Source organism: Lagenorhynchus albirostris, chromosome 7 (assembly GCF_949774975.1).
Source record: "Lagenorhynchus albirostris chromosome 7, mLagAlb1.1, whole genome shotgun sequence".
In the NCBI taxonomy this organism is placed as follows: Eukaryota; Metazoa; Chordata; class Mammalia; order Artiodactyla; family Delphinidae; genus Lagenorhynchus; species Lagenorhynchus albirostris.
The window spans coordinates 36,333,517-36,354,535 of record NC_083101.1 but is presented as its reverse complement, the minus strand read 5'-3'; the positions used below and the strand labels follow the sequence as shown (position 1 = coordinate 36,354,535).

Below are 21,019 nucleotides of genomic sequence, written 5' to 3'. Positions count from 1 at the left end.
TTTTATAGGCAAATATAGTCAAATATCAGCAATTTCATATGGTTTAACCTATTATTTTGCCTCCTTTATTTTATAAACATTTTAGAACAAATTTTAATTTGCATATGTACCTTGGCTGTAATCCACATATGACTAATGGGCATTTTATGTTTGTCTATCTGGCTAAGACACATAGAAAAGACATAGTTCCTATATGCCCAAAATGACAATTTTAAAAAATGAGAGTAGAAAATACATAAAATAACTAAAACACATTTAATTTGTTGACAATTGCAAATAATCGAGTAATTGGGTAAATGCCGAGAATGGAAATGATGGCAAAATAGCATCAGCATAAATGTTCCAGTAATATACAGAATTTTTAGGTAGAATCTGGTTACTGAAGGAAACCACTTTTACTCCCCATGCACTTGTCATGGACATAGTTTAACACAAATAACAAGTTATCATGAGTAGACTTCCAACTTCCACTTCCCTACAATTCCACAATTCAGCTCCACTGCTTTTTACAATGCCTCAGCACGCATAACAATTCGAAAAAGCAGCAGGCCTCATTAAAAATGTACTCCACATTAGGCAAAAGAGGCCGAACAGCCCCCTTCAAGACACAGCTGCACACAGCCACCTCAGCAGCATTTACTGAGGACAGGTCACCTTTCCCTTAATTGTTGCACTCTGCACCTCTAAATCTGTTTCTTCTCACTCTCAACTGCCCAGTCTTAAAAAGAAAAAGGGACACTCCTTTGCAACATCAACTCCTCTACAGTGCTCTTAAAACTAACCCCCAGGTTCTTGCTCCATTTATTGCTTCCTCTATCTTTATTTTCAGCATAACTCTTTTTTGCATTTCTGCTTCAAAACTGACATACTGTATTTCACTGATTTTCAGATGCCACCCACCTTCGAACTCACTTTAATGTTTTATTTTGAGATAATTTTAATATAATTTTTGTGTACCCCTCACCCAGCTTTCCTTCATGTTAATATCTTCCATTAGAATAATTATCAAAATTAGGAAATAAACCTTGGTATCATACTGTTAACTAAACAACAGAATGTATTCAGATTTTACCCAGTTTTTCTACCAATATCCCCTCACGGTCTAAAAATCCAGTGCAGGATCCCATCATTGCATATAGTGGTCATGGTTCCTTAGTCTTCTCCAATCCATGACAGTTCCTCAGTCTTTCACGACCTTGATACCTCTTAAGACATATTTACTCTGCAGAATACCCTTTAACCCAGATTTGTCTGATGTTTTCGCATGATCTCCATGACGTTATGCATTACTGGAAAGGATATCACAGAGGTGATAGGCCCTTTTCAGTGCATTGTATCCAGGGGCACATGACATCACATGCATCACTCATGCCTATGTATTTACCACCAATCACTTGGCTAAATTGGTTTCTGCCAAGACCCTCTACTACAAAATCACCATTCTTCCCTTTGTAATTACCAAATACTTGGGGAGGGGGGGGAGATACTTTGAGACCATGCAAATATTCTGCTTCTGCTAAAAGTTTTGCCAATAACTTTAGCATGCATGAATGGACCTTCAGCTATCACTATTATAATATTCTAATGGTGATTTTCTACTCCCCTCATTTCTTCCACATGTATTAATTGGAATTCCATAAGGAAGAACTGTTCCCTCTCTCCCATTTATTTGTTTATTCACTTATTTATGAGTATGGGCTAATGGATATTTATTTTATTCTTTAGGTTATAATCCACACTATTGTTTTATTTTGTTGTTAAAATTATTTCAACTTTGTCCAATGGGAGCACATTCAGTTTAGCTCCTGTGCCCTTTTACTACTGTTCCTTACTATACGGACAATATGCTCTAGGCTTATCTTGTATTTTCCCTATACCAACTCTGGAATTAACCAGTTTTCCAGAGCCCTGGTTCCTTTGACTGTGGAATGGTATTTAGAAGGTAAGTGCGCCGACTGCTACACTATTTCTAGTCTCTCTAAGAGAAAAGAACAAGAAAATTTATCTATGTATACTAATTCACGTATATGTACATAGCTTTATACCTGTAAAAATATTTTAAAGGACTGTTTAATGTATCACTAAAAAGAGGAGGAAAGCTGCCAATTAGATTATACTATACCATCAATTTAGAGACATTATGATGTGAAAAAATGTGTACCTTACAATCAAAATAGAAAATATATGCCCAGATCACTCATCTCCCGAAAAAACACTCAGCCTGTCCACAAACTTTAAGGGTCCCTTTTAATATTGTTTTATTCTGTTGTTGCTTCTTGCTCTCACTTCCCTACTCAAACATAATTTCAATAACTCAAACTTAACACAAATTAAGACCCAAGCTCTCATGCTGACACATATAAGTTCCTTGACAATTTTGGTCCTTGTCTTTACTGAATTGCCTCTCATTAAATCTGTTATGTATGCCTTTGTAGTAGAACATTTAGAAAGCAGAATTATTGGAAAATCTAGAAATAATAAACAGTGATAAGATGAACAAATATTTCTTTCAGTTGACTTTTATATCTATGATAGGTACTACTTTGTCACTTTGTTTTAGATGTATCACTTGTGAACAGCACAAAGCTCTTCCCTCCTGGTCTCACTGACCTGCCTTTTGTTGGATTGCATTTTCTATATATGTTGTTTATCTGTTTCATTGTGTGGAAGCTATATGTTCCAGTTCTATTCTTCTAGTGACTACACTTGAATTTTTAAACACATAATTCAATTTTTCTGAAAACATCTAGATTGCACATTTTTACTTCTCTCTGCTCTGTCCCCATTTTACATTCAGATCTTTCCTGAAATTTTTTCTTTTTTTTTGAACAACAGACCTTTATTCAGACTTAGCAGTATGTCTTTTTTGTTTCCTTTCCTAATCAAATGGTATTAAATCCTACTTCTTACATTTATTCTTCCACTTCCTAGAGTACAGTATTTAATAATTCTTTCAAGAAGGTTCTCTCTTTTTTCTTTTATTATTTCTTTTTTAATTGTAGTTGCTGTACAATATTATGTAAGTTACAGGTGTACAATACAGTGATTCACAATTTTAAAGGTTATGTTCCACTTATAGTCATTATGAAATACTGGCTATACTCCCCGTGTTGTATATGTATCCTTGCAGCTTATTTTATACCTAATAGTTTGTACCTCTTATCCCCTACCCTTATATTAGCCCTCTCCGTCCTCCTTCCCTCTCCCCACCGGTAACCACTAGTTTGTTCTCTGTATCTGTGAGTCTGCTTCTTTTTTTACATTCAACTAGTTAGCTGTATTTTTTAGATTCCATATATATAAGTGATGTCATACAGTATTTGTTTTTCTCTGACTTATTTTACTTGGCATAATGCCCTCCAAGTCATCCATGTTGCTGCAAATGGCAAAATTTCAGCCTTTTTAATGGCTGAGTAGTATTCCATTGTGTGGAACACACACACACACACACACACACACACACACACACATCCTTTATCCATTCACCTGTTGATGGACACTTAGGTTGCTTCCATACCTTGGCAATCGTAAATAATGCTGCTATGAACACTGGGGTGCATATGTTTCTGAATTAGTATTTTTGGTTTTTTTGGATATCTACCCAGGAGTGAAACTGCTGGATCATATGGTAGTTTTGTTTTTAGTGTTTCTGAGAAATCTTCATACTATTTTCCATAGTGGCTGCACCAATTTACATTCCCACCAACAGTGTATAAGGGTTCTCTTTTTTCCACACCTTTGCTAACATTTGTTTTTTGCGTTCTTTTCGATAATAGCTGTTCTGCCAGGTGTGAGGTGGTATCTCATTGTGGTTTGGATTTGCATCTCCCTGATGATTAGCAATACTGAGCATCTTTCCATGTACCTGTTGGCCACCTGCACTTCCTCTCTGAAAAACTGTCTACTCAGGTCTTCTGCCCATTTTTTAACTGAGTTTTTTTTTGACATTGAGTTGTATGAGCTGTTTATATATGTTCAATATTAATCCCATATTGGTCATATCATTTGCAAACATCTTCTCCCATTCAGTAGGCTGTCCTTTCATTTTGTCGATGAATTTTGTGCTGTGCAAAAGCTTTTAAGTTTAATTAAGTCCGATTTGTTTATTTTTGCTTTAATTTTCTTCTCTTTAGGAGACAGATTCAAAAAATACTGCTGCAATTTATGTGAAAGAGTTCACCTATGTTTTCCTCTAGGAGTTTTATAGTATCTGGTCTTACATTTAGCTGTTTAATCCATTTTGAATTTATTTCTGTATATTGTGTTAGAGAATGTTCTAATTTTATTTTTTTACATGTAGCTGTCCAGTTTTCCCAGCACCACTTACTGAAGAGGCTGTCTTTTCTCCATTGTATATTCTTGCCTCCTTTGCCACAGACTGACCATACTGCGTGGGTTTATTTCTGGGCTTCCCATCCTGTTCCATTGATCTATGTGTCTGTTTTTATGCCAGTATCATACTGTCTTGATGACTGTAGCTTTGTAGTATATAGTCTGAAGTCAGGGAGCATGATTCCTTCAGCTCTGTTGTTTTTTCTCAAGATTGTTTTGGCCATTCAGGATATTTTGTGTCTCCATACAAACTTTAAAATTATTTGTTCTAGTTCTGCGAAAAATGCCATTGGTATTTTGATGGAGACTGCACTGAATCTGTAGATTGCCTTGGGTAGTATGGTCCTTTTAACAATATTAATTCTTCCAATCCAAGAACACGGTATATCTTTCCATCTGTTTTTGTCATCCTCAATTTTTTTCATCAGTGCCTTACAGTTTTCCAAGTACAGGTCTTCTAACTCCTTAAGTAGGTTTATTCCTAGGTATTTTATTCTTTTTGATGTGATGGTAAATGAGACTGTTTCCTTAATTTCTCTTTTTGATGGTTTGTCATTCACGTATAGAAATGCAACAGATTTATGTATATTAATTCTGTAACCTGCAACTCCACTGAATTCATTGATGAGCTCTGGTAGTATCCTGGTGGCATCTTTAGGATTTTTTATGCATAGTATCACATCATCTGCAAACAGTGACAATTTTACTTCTTCCTTTCCACCTTGGATTCCTTTTCTTTTTCCTGTCTGACTGCTTTGGCTACGACATCCAAAACTATGTTAAGTAAAAGTGGCGATAGTGGACATCCTCGTCTTATTCCTGATCTTGGAGGGAACGCTTTCAGGTTTTCACCGTTGAGTATGATGTCAGCTGTAGGTTTGTCATATAAGGCCTTTATTATGTTGAGGTATGTGCCCTCTATGCCTACTTTCTGGAGAGTTATCCAATCATAAATGGATGCTAAATCTTATCAAAAGCTTTTTCTACATCTATTGAAACGATTATATGGTTTTTATTCTTCAATTTGTTAATGTTGTGTATCACACTGATTGACTTGTGGATACTGAAAAATCCTTGCAACCCCAGGATAAATCCCTCTTGATCATGATGTATGATTCAGGGAGGATCTCTTATTGTTCAACATTCTTCATCTCTGAATGTTTGTGCATATTCTTAAATTTCACCAAGATCTTGCTCAACACTCAGTCTTTCTTCAATTTTTAAAAAAATATTTATTTATTTATGGATGCATTGGGTCTTCGTTGCTGCACACGGGCTTTCTCTAGTTGCGGCGAGCGGGGGCTACTCTTCGTTGTGGCGCGGGCTTCTCATTGCAATGGCTTCTCTTGTTGTGGAGCACGGTCTCCAGTAGTTGTGGCACATGGGCTTCAGTAGTTGTGGCTCACAGGCTCTAGAGCGCAGGCTCAGTAGTTGTGGCGCATAGGCTTAGTTGCTCCGTGGCATGTGGGATCTTCCCGGACCAGGGCTCAAACCTGCATCCCCTGCATTGGCAGGCAGATTCTTAACCACTGAGCCACCAGAGAAGTCCCTCTTCAATTCTTGAAAATGATTTTGTACTATTTCTGTCTAAATTGTTCCCTTCTATTGTTTCCGCCTGGAAATATGATTAGACATATTCAGAACTGACGACTCTTGCCTATATTTAAATTTCTTTTCCACACTTTCCATTTTGCCCTTTTACACTACATTCTGGGAAAATTCCTTCACTTGATCTTCCAGGGACCAAGATGCTTTTTCTGCCTGTTTATTAATTTTACCAACTAAGATTTCCAGTTGATTTTTATGGATACAATCTCTTCCACTTCTCTCATGCTACACTTATTCTAAAATTCTATTTTGTTTATTCTCTTAATTGTTTTATTTCTTCTATTAATGGTTTCTTCAAGTTCTTTCTTGTATTGAGTTTCAGTGCCCTTCTTTCACTTTGTTGGCTTTCCTCAAATGTTGGCTTTCCTCAAATGTTTGCGAGTGACGACAAATCACAGGACAGGGGTTATCAGAAGGAGGGTTTTTAATGTTCTATTTTAACCTAGGTGTTGGGCACACCTGTGTGTTATCCTTTTAAGTGTACACTTGTTTTACAAGTTCTCCTGAATGTACGTCACATTTCGCCATAAAGCAATAGGAAAGATTACAGCAGGGGCTCAGGCTGTAACCTTGAAACAACCAACCTTATTTCCTCATGCTATAACATTTAACAGCTATAAAATATTTTACCTGGTTGGCATAACATTATTTTACTTAAACATTCCCATATAATTGGGTAATACTGCACCAGATAATGTAAAAGTCTTAGTGTGTCAACAGAATACAGCTCAGGAACAGGTTTATCTTGTCTTATTTGGAACAATGAATGATGGGTTTTAAGACTCCTTCAGTATTAGTTTCCTAGGGCTGCCCTAATAAAATACCACAGACTCACTTAAACAATAGAAATTCATTTTCTCACAGTCCTAGAGACTATGTCCAAGATCAAGATGCCAGCATGGCTGGTTTCTAGCGAGAGCTCTCTTCCTAGAGTCTCCTCTTATAAGGACACTAATCCTCTTGGATCAGGGCCCCATCCTTATGACCTCATTCAGCCTAAATTACTTCCTTAGAGGCCTCATCTCTAAATACATCCACACTGGGGGCTAAGGCATCAACCTATGGATCTTCAGGAGACACAAACATTTAGTCTGTAATACCACATCCTGGACATATAAACAGTTGTCTCACCCCAAGTATGCTCTATTTCCTTGGAAGAAGAAAGGTATGACCTCAGACAACTACTAAAGAGGAAGCAGCTCAGGAAATGTATTCCCCTGGGAAGGAAAAGCAAGGGGCAAGTCCTATATGGAAGACAGGACTGAAAGTCAAACTAAATTTCAGTCACTCTTCATATCACAGGCTCCACAATTTTAAAGAAACTTAATTAAGCTCCCAGTTGCCTTAGAGGATACAGAAGGAATATCTGGAGAGAGGTTATTCATTTCTAAGAATGGAGTGGATAAGAATTGCACGAAAAAGAGGCTGCTCATTCCTAAGACCATGGTTCTATATTTCCTTATAGTTATAAACAATAAAATGCATTTTTCAGTAATATGGATTGAAGGCTAGCCCACAAAAAGTCTTAAACCTTAAAGTAGTTGAATTCACATATAATGGTACAGATTGATTTTAGGTAAACCAATTTAGCCTTTCAATTCCTTCTTCTGTCAGTCACAAGCTAAATGAACTCTCATGACGGACTGTAGAAATCTAAACAACTTGTAACGTTGTTTCTCGTGTGTAAGCGTACAAGTAAAAAGGTGTTGATGTGTTTATAAAATTCCTACAGAAAAAATGCTTTCTGATGTTAAAAAAAAAATTCACAAATCTACCAATGACCACAAATTTAATAAGTAACTGTAACCAACTAACCTTCTTCTGTTGCGTGCAGGTGTGTTGCATCGTTCCCCTGAGAAATGATGTTGGCTTGGTCGAACTGAAGGGGGCTGCCTATTTGATGTCATCTCCCATGGTCGCATTGGTGGTGAGGGAGCTGGTGATGCTGATGTATAATCAAAGACTGAATGAGAGAGGCGCTGTCTCTTGGGACTTGGACTATCTTCACTCTGCCAATGCAACAAAATCAATCAACTGAATAAAATCTTTTAAGGATTTTTGCATTACTGTTTACATGCATAGGTGTTTAAGTATGTTTACCACAAAGTGTAAAGGAGGGAAAAAATACACTATCAACCTGAATTAAATACCTTTAAAAGAAACGAGGGGTGGGGTGGGGTGGGAAAGGGAGATACACAGTAAATAATATCAAATGAAAAGTTAACTTTTCTTTAAAATATCATAAAATTAACCAGGTAACAACACACAAGGTACACAACAGGGCAATAAACAATTTCTATGGTACTTGACCACCTCTTTAAAGCGCTAATTCAGCTGAGAAAATCTACTATGTCCTCCCATCAGTTAACAGTTACTATTTTAGGCATTAATTCTTAGCTGAGAGATCAATTTAGGAGGGGGTATAATTTTTTTTTAACATCTTTATTGGGGTATAATTGCTTTACAACGGCGTGTCAGTTTCTGCTTAAGGGGGTATAATTTAAGTAGGCCCTTGATTTGATTTAAAATTACACTTGCCTGCCTCTTTATTCCTGTTATTTAAGGCCATTACATTTATTATTTAATAATGTTTATGTGGACAAAGTAAAATTTATTTAAAACATTAAAAAACAGTCAACTGATCTAGTTCATCAGTTCTTAACTAGAATGTCATAGAATATCTTTGGGAAAGACATGGCATTTCAGGTAGATCATGGGAGTGGTAGATAATTAAAAACCCATACCTGTTAATGTTGAAGCACAGTCTCAAGTTTTCAAGGGTTTAGCTATAAAATTGGTATGGATCACTTAACTGAATTATTAACTCTCCAGGATTCCCCACACAACTCAATTTTCCAATTGAGTCTCTCATCAAAACTGTCAAAATTACAAGTTAACTGAAAGTCTGATGAGGGCTGTGTGTTTTCTAATAGAGCCTCTCCTATCTCCAGTCTACTCCTGCAAATTCTAATCATTTGGGCATTAGGGAACTTTTGATTGGCACCTGCTGCTACAACAAAAATGTTAATATTAGCTAAAGAATATATGAGGTTACATATTATGTTACATTTTAAAATATAAGCATACAAAACAGAACTGATTAAACTGACGGGAATGAAGCAAACTGCTAAATGGTTACTTTTGATCATTTTAAATTATTTAGCAGATGTATTCAAAAAACCATGTCATTTTCCTTCTATACTTAAGAGTATTATAATTCACATTTGTTATAACTAAAATAGAAAATAGTTTTCAGAACCATATACAAATGCTCTTGTAACTTTCCTCACACTAACCTTATTTTCTCCCTATATTTAATGGTGCTATTAAAAGTAGTTGTTTTTAACCCCTTGATTTTAATAAGAAAATCAGTTATGTTCTGATAATCCTAAAACTTAGAAAGTGAAAAATAACCATTAATATTTAGATATTCTGATTAAAACAAAACAACAGAACAACTAAGACTTGACAAACTCATACATGAACTACACATAAGCATTAGAAATGTGATCTCCACGTGTGGTAAAACAGACTTGATTAACATTGACTTTCTGAGGTACAATATGCTAGCAACCAATCATAATCATTGGCTTTCATATGTATAAACCTGTACCGCAAAGCTTGATGCAAGCTAAGACATGGAACTCTGAATTCTAAAAATTCACTGCCCAAATGGAGGAGAATGCTACAGATCCACAAAATAACTAAGTATTGAAAAAACACTCAGGCTATCAACCTTTACATATTTTCAGTGATGTTCAGGTTGTGGGTTAGCATATTCTTATTTTACAACAAATGCATTACTTTTAAGAGTGGAGATAAGGAAAGATGACTGAGAAAGTCTCCCATCCCTTCTCTTTGTGTTGTGAAAGGTTCTCAGTGTGTAAGAGGAGACAAAGACTAGGAAGTGGGGCTCCCCTGGTGGCGCAGTGGTTGAGAGTCCGCCTGCCAATGCAGGGGACACAGGTTCGTGCCCCGGTTCGGGAAGATCCCACATGCCGTGGAGCGGCTGGGCCCGTGAGCCATGGCCACTGAGCCTGCGCATCCGGAGCCTGTGCTCTGCAACGGGAGAGGCCACAACAGTGATAGGCCCACGTACAGCCAAAAAAAAAAAAGACTAGGAAGTGAAGGGAAATATGTGGAAGTGAGCTCTTCATTAGGATTATGGTAATAAGCCTTACTTTTTCACTCAAAGTAACAGGAAACCACAACTGATATTTAGTGACATGGGATTACTAAAAGGTTATTTTACTATATGCAATATGGTTTCATCATATTCCTTATCAATTTTAATACTCTAAGGAACTGTGTAAAAAATTCTTAGTTTCCAGAAAAAGAAAGGGGGAGTAACCTACAAAGAAAAAGAATTAGATTAGCATTAGACTTCCCACAGAAAACAAAAGATGCTCTTTTCTGGGGGAAAATAATGTTGAATATAGAGTTTTATACTCCAATCAAACTATTAGTCTAGTATAAGGGAAAAAACAAAGACCTTGCCAGATGTATTAAGATTCAAAGTTGCTTCTCACATATCCATTCAGAAAATTTTACTTGATTGATTTTTATGTATGCGTGCATGCTCTCTCCTTCACCTGGGGACATATATATAAATACAGGATCCAAGAAATAGAAGTAACCCAGAAGTGCAATGAAAAGAAATCCCAGGGTGATGGCAGTACAGCAGGTCTGAAAAACAATCATTACAAATTAGAAAGAATCAGAGGACTCTGAGAAAAATACCATACACAATGTGGATTCAAAAACAGTATGATTGAGAACTTACAAGTTCTTAATAAAACTTAAGCCCACAGCTCTCTTATCATAAGAAATATAAAAAGGCAATCAGGGACTTCCCTGCTGGTCCAGTGGTAAAGAATCTGCCTTCCAATGCAGGGGATGCGGGTTCAATCCCTGGTCGGGCACCTAAGTCCGCGCACCTCAACTAGAGAGCCTGCGTGCCACAAACTACAGAGCGCATGTGCTCTGGAGCCTGCGCGCCACAACTAGAGAGAGAAAACCCGCACACCACAACTAGAGAAGCCCGCGTGCCCCAATGAAGAGCCCACGCGCCTCGATGAAGACCCCGTGTGCTGCAACAAAGGCCCAATGCAGCCAAAAAAAATAAAGAAAATAAATATTTTTTTTAAAAAAGGCAATCAGAGAGTGGAGGACAAAGATGAAAACAAATCCATATCGTTTTGTCACCTAAAGCATCCTCTGAGTAGGACAGGTAGTCAAAAGATTACAACTCCTCCTCCATGGGCCAAACATGCTACTTGGTTCTGCAATGACTATACAAGTATCCTAATACTATGAAGAATGTTTACTGGTTTTCAATTATTACAATCAACATAGGACAAGGCATGAAAGATCACTGTTGTAGTTACAGAACAGAAATAAGTATAAATAAGTATAATAAAATAAGTATTTTATCAAATAAACTTTGATATAAAGTAACTGTAACGACTTCTGTGACAAAATCATGGACCAGAAGTGAAAATCCTAACATAAACATCTAGAAATAATGGTTTAAATACAAAAAAAAAAATTTAAAGGTATTGCTGGATTCAGAGAAAAGGAGAAATTTCCAAGGACCAGAAACAAAGAGGAAAACTGAAAACCAGGTTTGTTTTTTGATATTCGCAGGAGGGACAGAAGATAAGGTCCTATCACTGAGACCCCTGCATAAGGCCAAAATTTCCAAAGTACTATGCTTTCAATAAAAGGGAAGACTAGAAGAAGTCAGCCATTGGCACAGAGTGTCTACTCTGTATGTACTGAGAACTGGAGAAGGGATCACATCCCTGAGAACTCAAACCACAGGTTAGCTCCTCACACCAAGGCTGGGGTTCAAATTTTTCACTACCCATGTTGTCTGTGAACCTCTAAACTTAGAAATTAATATAAAAACTGATCTAGAATTATGCTACCACGACGACTCTTGACAGAAGTAAATGCAAAGCAGAATCTGGAGGAATACTCCTATTACCTAGGCCAGTGGTTCTCAAACTTTTGCATGCATCAGAAACACCAGATTGTTGGGTCCACTCCCCAGTCTCTGATTCAGACAGTTTGGATTGGGACCCAAGAATTTTGCATTTCTAACATGATCCCATATGATGCTTGGTACTGCTCGTCTGTGACTACACTCTGAGAACCACTGAACTAAGAGATAAGGGACTCTCTTAAGAAAAGTCCCTAAGGATAAATTCACCATTACAGAAAAATTTACGTTTTGAAATCTCAGGGGGGAGCAGTTCCCTCCTGTCCCTGCTGACTCTGTGCCTGTAGGCTGACTAGAAAGTACCAGATGTTGACAACTTAAACCTGTAAGATGTTGAGGCAAGTCAGGTACTAGTACTGTCTCTACTGGTACAGAATACTGTAGAGATATTACAGTACAGAATACGGATGCAGATTCAGGGATCAAGGGAGGAAGGACAGAAGAAAATTAGCCAGCTAGCTTTTATACTCAGTATTCAGCATCTGATAAAATGAGTACAGGATTACACCTCTGTTACACCAAATCTTTATAACCAAAACATCATTATTAGAAGTGAAAACAACCCATAAGAAAGTATTCCACAGTTTCAAAAAAAGCAAATCAGAAATGATTAAATGCTAAATACCATGGGAGAAAAAAAAAACAAATACACGTGCATATGTATAAACACGCACACATAAAATATAAATAATATTTATATATATGTCAGTCAGGAAGTCTTGAAGATAATGCAAACTTTCCCCAAAGCATAAACAGGTTCCAAGTCCTAGATTAAAAATGGTGATTGAAAAGTGCCTCTGATTTCAGCAAACACTAGTGAGCCCCAAGGACTTCTCAAAGGAACAAGGGGGCAACTAGAGTCGGGGAGATAAAATCTCCAATAATCTGGTCCCCTCTCCTCTCATTATTCAGGACTACCATTCATCTCAGATTTACAAATAAATAAGCATAGCAAGATTTATGAGTTCCCAATCCTCTTTTAAACTTCCAGACTCTATTTGCCTTATTCTATCTGACAAAAGATTAAGTTTCTCATTCCACAACCATTAAATTTAAATGGCCCAGGAGAGGAAATACTTACTGAATTCCATTCATTTAAAATAAGAGACATGAAAGCACTTAGAAAACTGAAACACTCTACATAAAGCAACTTGCTAATAAAGAATAACCACCAAGACAGATCCCTTTTTGTAAATAATAATTAATAACTTTACATTTGAATCACATAATGTACAAAATGATCTCTACACATTCTTTCATTTAATTTTCCACAAACGAAGTCTTTGTTTAAACTATATTCAAATTTATGTAAAATATGTTTCTATTAGTGAAGATGTACAAAAGACAATTCAGTGAATATACTGCCTTTGAACTACACAACATATATATAGTCCTGTTTCATATACTTTACAAAGGACTTTAATTTTCTAATGCACAGCTTTGATTCCTCAGCTCAAAAGATTTCAGAACAAAATCCAACCTCATAACCACTCAAACAGTACATCCTCCTGGAATGTTATTTTACTTGTAGGTACGGGAGGGAAAAGAGACTTCAAATATTCTGTTTTCAAAAGTTACCAGACCATGCATTAAAAAAAAAAATCAGAACTTTGCTTTTTGACATGGTCCAAGTCTGTGTTTTTTCATAAAAGGCCAAAGAACAGAACAATTTTATGTGCAGTGAGTGCTTGCAAAGGGAATGTAGTGGTATAACATATTGCAATTCCATCATAATGAAGAGGATAAAATACCATGTGAAAATATTATGTTTCTATATTCGTTGGCCATAACTGCTAACCCAGCAGTGGCTTCCTGAGTTTAGGGAGGCCTGTTTGGCTAAGTTCTGAATAATGTATTAACAACCTTAAGTCCTAGATTTTTCTTAGAACATCACTGGTTCACAAAAACTGATTTACCTTGATGCTGTAATTGTACTGTTTTCAAATGCTATATTTAGTTCCACAGAAGCTATAAACAAGGATCAATGAAATAATCTGAAGCATAACCATGAAACCAACAAAAACAGAAAAGCTGCTAAGAACAACCTGAAATCAAGGGATCCCTGTGAATCAAGGGATCCCTCCACATGGAGTCGTTCTGCAGACAACTGAAGCTCAGACTAGATATGTTAATTCAGGACTTTTTGGTATACTACAGATAGATGGTACGTCAACGAAGTTACAGGCATTGACAAAAATTGTTCAAAATAGTTTATAAAATGAAAAGGAAGCCCAATACTGAACCCTGAGAAGCTCCAACATTTTATGTTGAGTACCTGATGAGAGGAGAGTGGAGTGTGGTGGTGAAAGCCAGTGTAATGGAGTTTCAAGGGTTCAACTAAGAGGTCATGTAGAATGAGGGCTGCAAAACATCCACTGTTTTTTTTTTTCCTAACATCTTTATTGGAGTGTAATTGTTTTACAATGGTGTGTTAGTTTCTGCTTTATAACAAAATGAATCAGTTATACATATATTCCCATATCTCTTCCCTCTTGCATCTCCCTCCCTCTCACCCTCCCTATCCCACCCCTCCAGGAGGTCACAAAGCACCAAGCTCATCTCCCTGTGCTATGCGGCTGCTTCCCACTAGCTATCTACCTTACGTTTGGTAGTGTATATATGTCCGTGCCTCTCTCTCGCTTTGTCACAGCTTATCCTTCCCCCTCCCCATATCCTCAAGTCCATTCTCTAGTAGGTCTGTGTCTTTATTCCTGTCTTACCCCTAAGTTCTTCATGACTTTTTTTTCCTTGAATTCCATATATATGTGTTAGCATACGGTATTTGTCTTTCTCTTTCTGACTTACTTCACTCTGTATGACACTCTAGGTCTATCCACCTCATTACAAATAGCTCAATTTCATTTCTTTTTATGGCTGAGTAATTTCCATTGTATGTATGTGCCACATCTTTATCCATTCATCCGATGATGGACACTTAGGTTGTTTCCCATCCACCGTGTTTTAACAATATGGAACTCACTGACTTGAAACTATTTCTTTACAATATGATTTAGTATCTTTATGGTGTATTTCCCTTTATGACAATTTTTGGAAAAGTTTTTGTTCCTGTCTTTCCTTTGATGATCTTATGAATTTAAGGATAACTCTAGGACTTCCCTGGTGGCTCAGTGGTTAAGAATCTGCCTGCCAATGCAGGGGACACGGGTTTGAGCCCTGGTCCAGGAAGATCCTACTTGCCATGGAGCAACTAAGCCCATGTGCCACAACTACTGAGCTTGCACTCTAGAGCCTGCGAGCCACAACTACTGAGCCCGTGCTCAACAACAAGAGAAGCCACCACAGTGAGAAGCCTGCACACCAGAACGAAGAGTAGCCCCCGCTCACCACAACTAGAGAAAGCCTGCGTGCGCACAGCAATGAAGACCCAACGCAGCCAAAAGTAAATAAATTAATTAATGGGGAGGAAAAGAATAACTTCGTAAAGCTCTAAAATATTTCTTTTTTTTTTTGGCTAAAATTTTTGTTAAGTCTATAAATTTGCTGGAGAAGAGACATTTTTACAGTACTTTCAGAAATCTATTTCTTTATATGTATAAATCAGCAAATTTCAATCACCTAACTTTAGTAAATTTACAAAATAAAGTTATCAAATAGCTGTATTAAGAAACGTGCGTGCATGCACACACACATACACACACAGCCCTGAAGAGAAAAGGGAACCCTCCTACACTGTTGGTGGGAATGTAAGTTGGTACAGCCACTATGGAAAACAGTATGGAGGGTCCTCAGAAAACTAAAAACAGAATGACCATACAATCCAGCAATCCCACTCCTGAGCATATATCCAGACAAAACTCTAATTCAAAAAGATACATGCGGGCTTCCCTGGTGGCGCAGTGGTTGAAAGTCCACCTGCCGATGCCCCGGTCCGGGAAGATTCCACATGCCGCGGAGCAGCTGGGCCCATGAACCATGGCCACTGAGTCTGCGTGTCCGGAGCCTGTGCTCCGCAATGGGTGAGAGGCCACAACAGTGAGAGGCCTGCATACTGAAAAAAAAATACACGCACCCTTACGTTCATAGCAGCATTGTACACAATAGCCAAGACATGGAAACCACCTAAATGTCCATCAAATGGAATACTACCCAGCCATAAAAAAGAACGAAATAATGCCATGTGCAGCAACATGGATGCAACTAGAGATTATCATGCTAAGTGAAGTCAGAAAGAGAAAGACAAATACCATATGATATCACTAAAGTATGGTACCAATGAACCTATCTACAGAACAGAAACAAACTCACAGACATAGAGAACAGACTTGTGGTTGCCAAGGGGGAGAGGACTGGGGGAGGGGTGGAGTGGGAGGCTGGGGTTAGCTTTTCTATATAGAATGGATAAGCAACAAGGTCCTACTGTATAGCACAGAAAACTATATTCAATATCCTATGATAAACCATAATGGAAAATATTTTTTAAAAGAATGTATGTGTATGTTAAACACACACACACCTGAAATCAAGGGTTGTGCCACACCTGAAATTCAAGTTCCCCATGATGTACATGACTTTTTAATGAAAGCATACAATCTTCAATCACAATCACTGAATTGGTTGGTAGCACGAAAATGCTAATTTTAAAATTATAGGGCGCAGATAGCAAACAGACATGAGGGAATTTTGGGGGGTGCTGAAACTATCCTATATCTTGATTGTAATGGTCCCACATCTGTATGTGTTTGTCAAAACTCACAGACCTGTACACGGAAAAAGGTGAATTTTACTGTATGTTAATCATACCTTAATTTTAATTTTAAAAAATTACAGGAGGCACTTTGATTCTAATTTTAAATATAGGCTTATTTTTATAGAGATGCAAATGTGCATCTACTTAAACCTCTTTTGTAGGGGAAAAAAAAAGAGCAAGAAATACACAAAGCCATCATTTTTAAAGGAACATTAAAATACCAAATAAATGTACACCAGGAAACATACAAGAATATTCATGGCAACACTGTTTCTAATAATAATAATAGAAAAGTGGAGACTACCCAAATGTCCATCAAAAAGAGAAGGGATAAACTATAGTACAGTACGTTCATATAAATGTAACGCTAAAAGCAGGAAAATGAATCTACAGGACACAGCCATATGCAATCAATATAGATGAATTTCACAATGGCAAAAATACACAAAGTATGATACCATTTACATTAAGTTCAGAAACTAAATAGTATAGTATTGAGGTATACTATATGTAGTAAAAACCACACAGAAAAGCAAAGAGATACTGAACACAAAATTCAACAGAGGTTTACCCAAGGCACAGGTTTGGGACAGCACCTGAATATAATATGGAAGCTTCAAAAACATTGGCAATAGTTGATTTCTTAAGCTAGATGGTGGTTTTTTAAAACTTATACATATGTCTTCTTTATATTTTATAACTTGCATATATGAAATATTTCATAATTTTTAAAATTAAAAAACATACAAAATTTGAAAGATTTTGACTAGAAAAACAAGTAAAAAGCAGCAAAGTGCAAAAGTCTTTAATAAACAAGGACAGTGACACAAACTTGGTAAGTAGTGGAGATGAAAAAAGAGATCAAAAACAGGATGAGGGGCTTCCCTGGTGACGCAGTGGTTGGGAGTCCGCCTGCCGATGCAGGGGACGCGGGTTCGTGCCCCAGTCCAGGAGGATCCCGCATGCCGCGGAGCAGATGGGCCGGCGGGCTGTGGCCGCTGGGCCTGCGTCCGGAGCCTGTGCTCCGTGGCGGGAGGGGCCACGACAGTGTGAGGCCCGCATACCGCAAAAAAAAAAACAAACCAGGATAAGCTTTTTGTTCAAAGACTAGTGATTAAAAACAAGGATCCAGGAGTGTATCAACACTTTCCTTCACCTCTCTGAGCATCCTACCTACTAGCTACATACCCAATCCCATGCTTGGAGCAGGAAAAAGCAGTAATTTCTTTACCCTTAGAAAAGGCTACAGGGAAAATGATGTCCTCGTAAAAGAGACTAGTTTCAGCTACAATATGGAAGTGAAGAGGGTGTTTTAAGAAAAAAATGGAAGAGGTAGGTGAGTCTGTTTAGAATGGATGGAGTCAAGGGGGAAGGAAAAGCAGAAAGAGTTGGGAGGAAAGGAACTTGGAGGAAAGCCGAGAGAAAACTGCATTAAGGGAATAACTTTCTGAGGATACGACGTGGCTGCATAGGTTCTCATTTTTACATGGCAACTAAGTTTTATAAGGATGAGAACCATAACTGGAACTAAGAAATCACACCTAATCATGGTATCAGAATTGGTTGAAGGTATCTGACAGTATCTCGAAGGAGATATGAGAAGGATTTACTTTGCTTCATGTGGAACAGTGGGAGGGTAATAAGTGGGCAAAGAAAATCTCCAGTCTCTCTTGGGAGCAAAGTACATTGAGGGCCTTATTCTAAAATTAGAGAAAAGTAAGATTTAAGTTAAATTAGGACTATAAATAAAAACTTAACAGTAACACCCTTCACCTTTCTGCAACATCCAATGGAACTGAGTCTAACTTTTTGGTTTTATTTTCAAAACATGGGTTTCTTTTTTTAAAAAACTAATTAATTTATATATTTATGGTTGCTTAGGTCTTTGTTGCTGCATGCAGGCTTTCTCTAGTAGCGGCGAGCGGGGGATACTCTTTGTTGCGGTGCGCAGGCTTCTCATCGCAGTGGCTTTTCTTGTTGCGGAGCACGGGCTCTAGGCATGCGGGCTTCAGTAGTTGTGGCACACGGGCTTAGCTGCTCTGTGGCATGTAGGCATGGATCAGGGCTTGAACCCGTGTCCTCTGCATTGGCAGGCAGATTCTTAACCACTGTGCCACCAGGGAAGTCCCAAAACATGGGTTTAATCTATTGCATTTGGCAGCTACTCTTTGAGTTTAAAGTTAATATTGAGTTAATACTTAAAGACTCAAAGGAGGTCTGGAGAACACAGAAAGTGTCAAATAACTGTTTATTAGTGGCAGTAGCGACGGTACAAAGTCAATTTCTTCCTTAGCTATATTGGTCTATTGTTAAAGATCAAGCTCTTGCAAGCTAATGCTGTATCCAAAATGGCAGTCAATATGCCATTCAATTCAATACAGATGTCTCTTAACATACACTGAACTGTGTTTACAGAATTATCTGTTAACATCCAAAGCTGGTATGATATAGTAGACAAGAAATAGCAAAAGTTGGATTTGAATTTCTGTTCTGCCAACAACTAGATATGTAATTGGGCATCTCAGCGAGATTCTCTGAGCCTATTTCTTCATCTAGAAAACCATCCAGGACTAGTTTATTATGACGGTTAAAAACAAAAGGAGACAATACACACAAAGCAGAGAACCTGGCACAAATATTAACAAAGAAAGCAGATTAAAGAGCCCTAGATCACCTAAACACCTACCCTCAGAAATCCTACACCTCCAATTTAATGTGTCACAAGCATTTCTCTTTCAGAACTAGTCCCAAGTCCCAACCTGTCACTCCCACACAAACAGAAAATGAGCTAGCTCTATCCAAAAGTCCTAGATTTGATTAGCAACTCTCACTACCTCAGGTTTATATACACATGTACAATTACATGACTTGGCCCACAACCCTAGTATACAATTACATGACTTGGCCCACAACCCTAGTATACAAAAGCAATTCTGTAACTTAGTTTCCTTTGTGGTAATAACGAATTCCATTACTAAAACTTGCTTCTCTAGCAATAATGGATTGTAAATGTAGTAGCCAATGATTTATGTGAGCACATCCTAGTATTCTTGTTAATAACCTAATGACAGTTTAAATCCATTCATACCTTAATTTGTTTTCATTTTGTATGTAACCAAATTTTTAAACACATTTTACCCACAGGTATAAAAAGTTACAGAAGGCAAGTAACCATGTTTTCTCTTTGAAATATGCATTACTATCAAACTCTGGATGTTAAGCAAATAAGTAGTGATGACTTTAAAAAATACCTTACATGCTTCCATTTTTCCTTCCCTATACAACTTCACATATTCTGTAATATCTTCTACCCTCCTACAGAACTAGACCTATTAGGACAAGTGACTAAGACCAAAAGATAAAAAAACAAGAATATTAAGTGGTCAAATAGTAACAGCAGCTCAAGACAAGACAAACATTCTTCAGAAAAGCTGGCTGAAAAAGTTATGTTAAAGACTCCCTCTAAGAAGAATACTTATTCCCACATATAATAGAAAATAAGAAGTAAGAAGATTCTCAGAATTTTGTCTCAAGCCTTCCTAGAAACAACCTAGAATGTATCTTGTGGCTTTCAGCCCTATGAAGGGAAAGGGTAAATATATAAGAACCTGGAAGAAAGCTTTGAAGTGAGCATCCTCTTGAATGGTAGTGTTCTGATCACTTGGGAGGAGAGGGAACAGGCTCTGAAGTCTCACCCTTTCACAAATCACCTTGTTAGGATGGCCAGGTAGAGGTGCTGAATTGGCCCCGGGAGATATCTGGGAAAAAGAGGGAGAAGAAAAGGATAGTTCATGGCTAGCTGCACCAATGTGGAGAATCATGCCTATGAAGGACAGTCTGGATTTTCTAGGTATCTGATGATTTTGTTAGCAGAGACTGAAAAGAAATAAAAAATTAATCTTAAACATCAAAACAAATATAAGGATGACAAAGGTTGCCTCTGGCAATGGATCTCACTTATAAAAACTTTCTTTAAAGGCAAAATAGCACTGCTCAAGAAGGAAAAGTCCTTCCTATGTTTCCCATATAATATCTATTGATATCTTTTCTGTTGGCATTAATTCTGAAACCCTAAATGACAGATAAGACTTCATGTCAAGAAAACCTGAAGTAAAAATCACTTAAGTACAGAAAGATTAGTGTCTACCTGGCGATGATTAATTTTTCATTCTCTTTTTAAGCTAACATTCCAAATGATCATGCAAGGGAAGAGAGATTTCAGAACATCTATGGCAAAATTTCTATAGTGATCCCAAGTATAGAAAACAAGATTTTCATTGTGGAGATCTCAGCTGGTTTCAACACAAACCTAGCAACCTTCCTAATGAATAAAGGACAAGATCATAAGCCTCAAAGTAAATGACTGC

The 21,019-nt window shown here is 37.4% G+C and overlaps 1 protein-coding gene across 9 annotated transcripts in view; it reads right to left on the bottom strand.

The window, feature by feature from the left end:
- The window catches only part of RNF38 (ring finger protein 38), a 123,730-nt gene that overhangs the window by 31,092 nt on the left and 71,619 nt on the right, over positions 1–21,019 (bottom strand). For 3 of the 9 annotated variants that reach the window (XM_060154833.1, XM_060154829.1, XM_060154832.1), the window contains 2 exons: positions 20,261–20,410; positions 7,756–7,949 (listed from right to left, as the gene is read on the bottom strand). In XM_060154833.1, the coding sequence (XP_060010816.1) occupies positions 7,756–7,862 (107 nt within the window). In that variant the 5' untranslated portion in view covers positions 7,863–7,949; positions 20,261–20,410. Of the gene's footprint in view, positions 1–7,755; positions 7,950–20,260; positions 20,411–21,019 lie in introns of those variants that run through there. The other 6 variants (XM_060154835.1, XM_060154831.1, XM_060154828.1 and 3 more) reach the window with 3 other exon arrangements.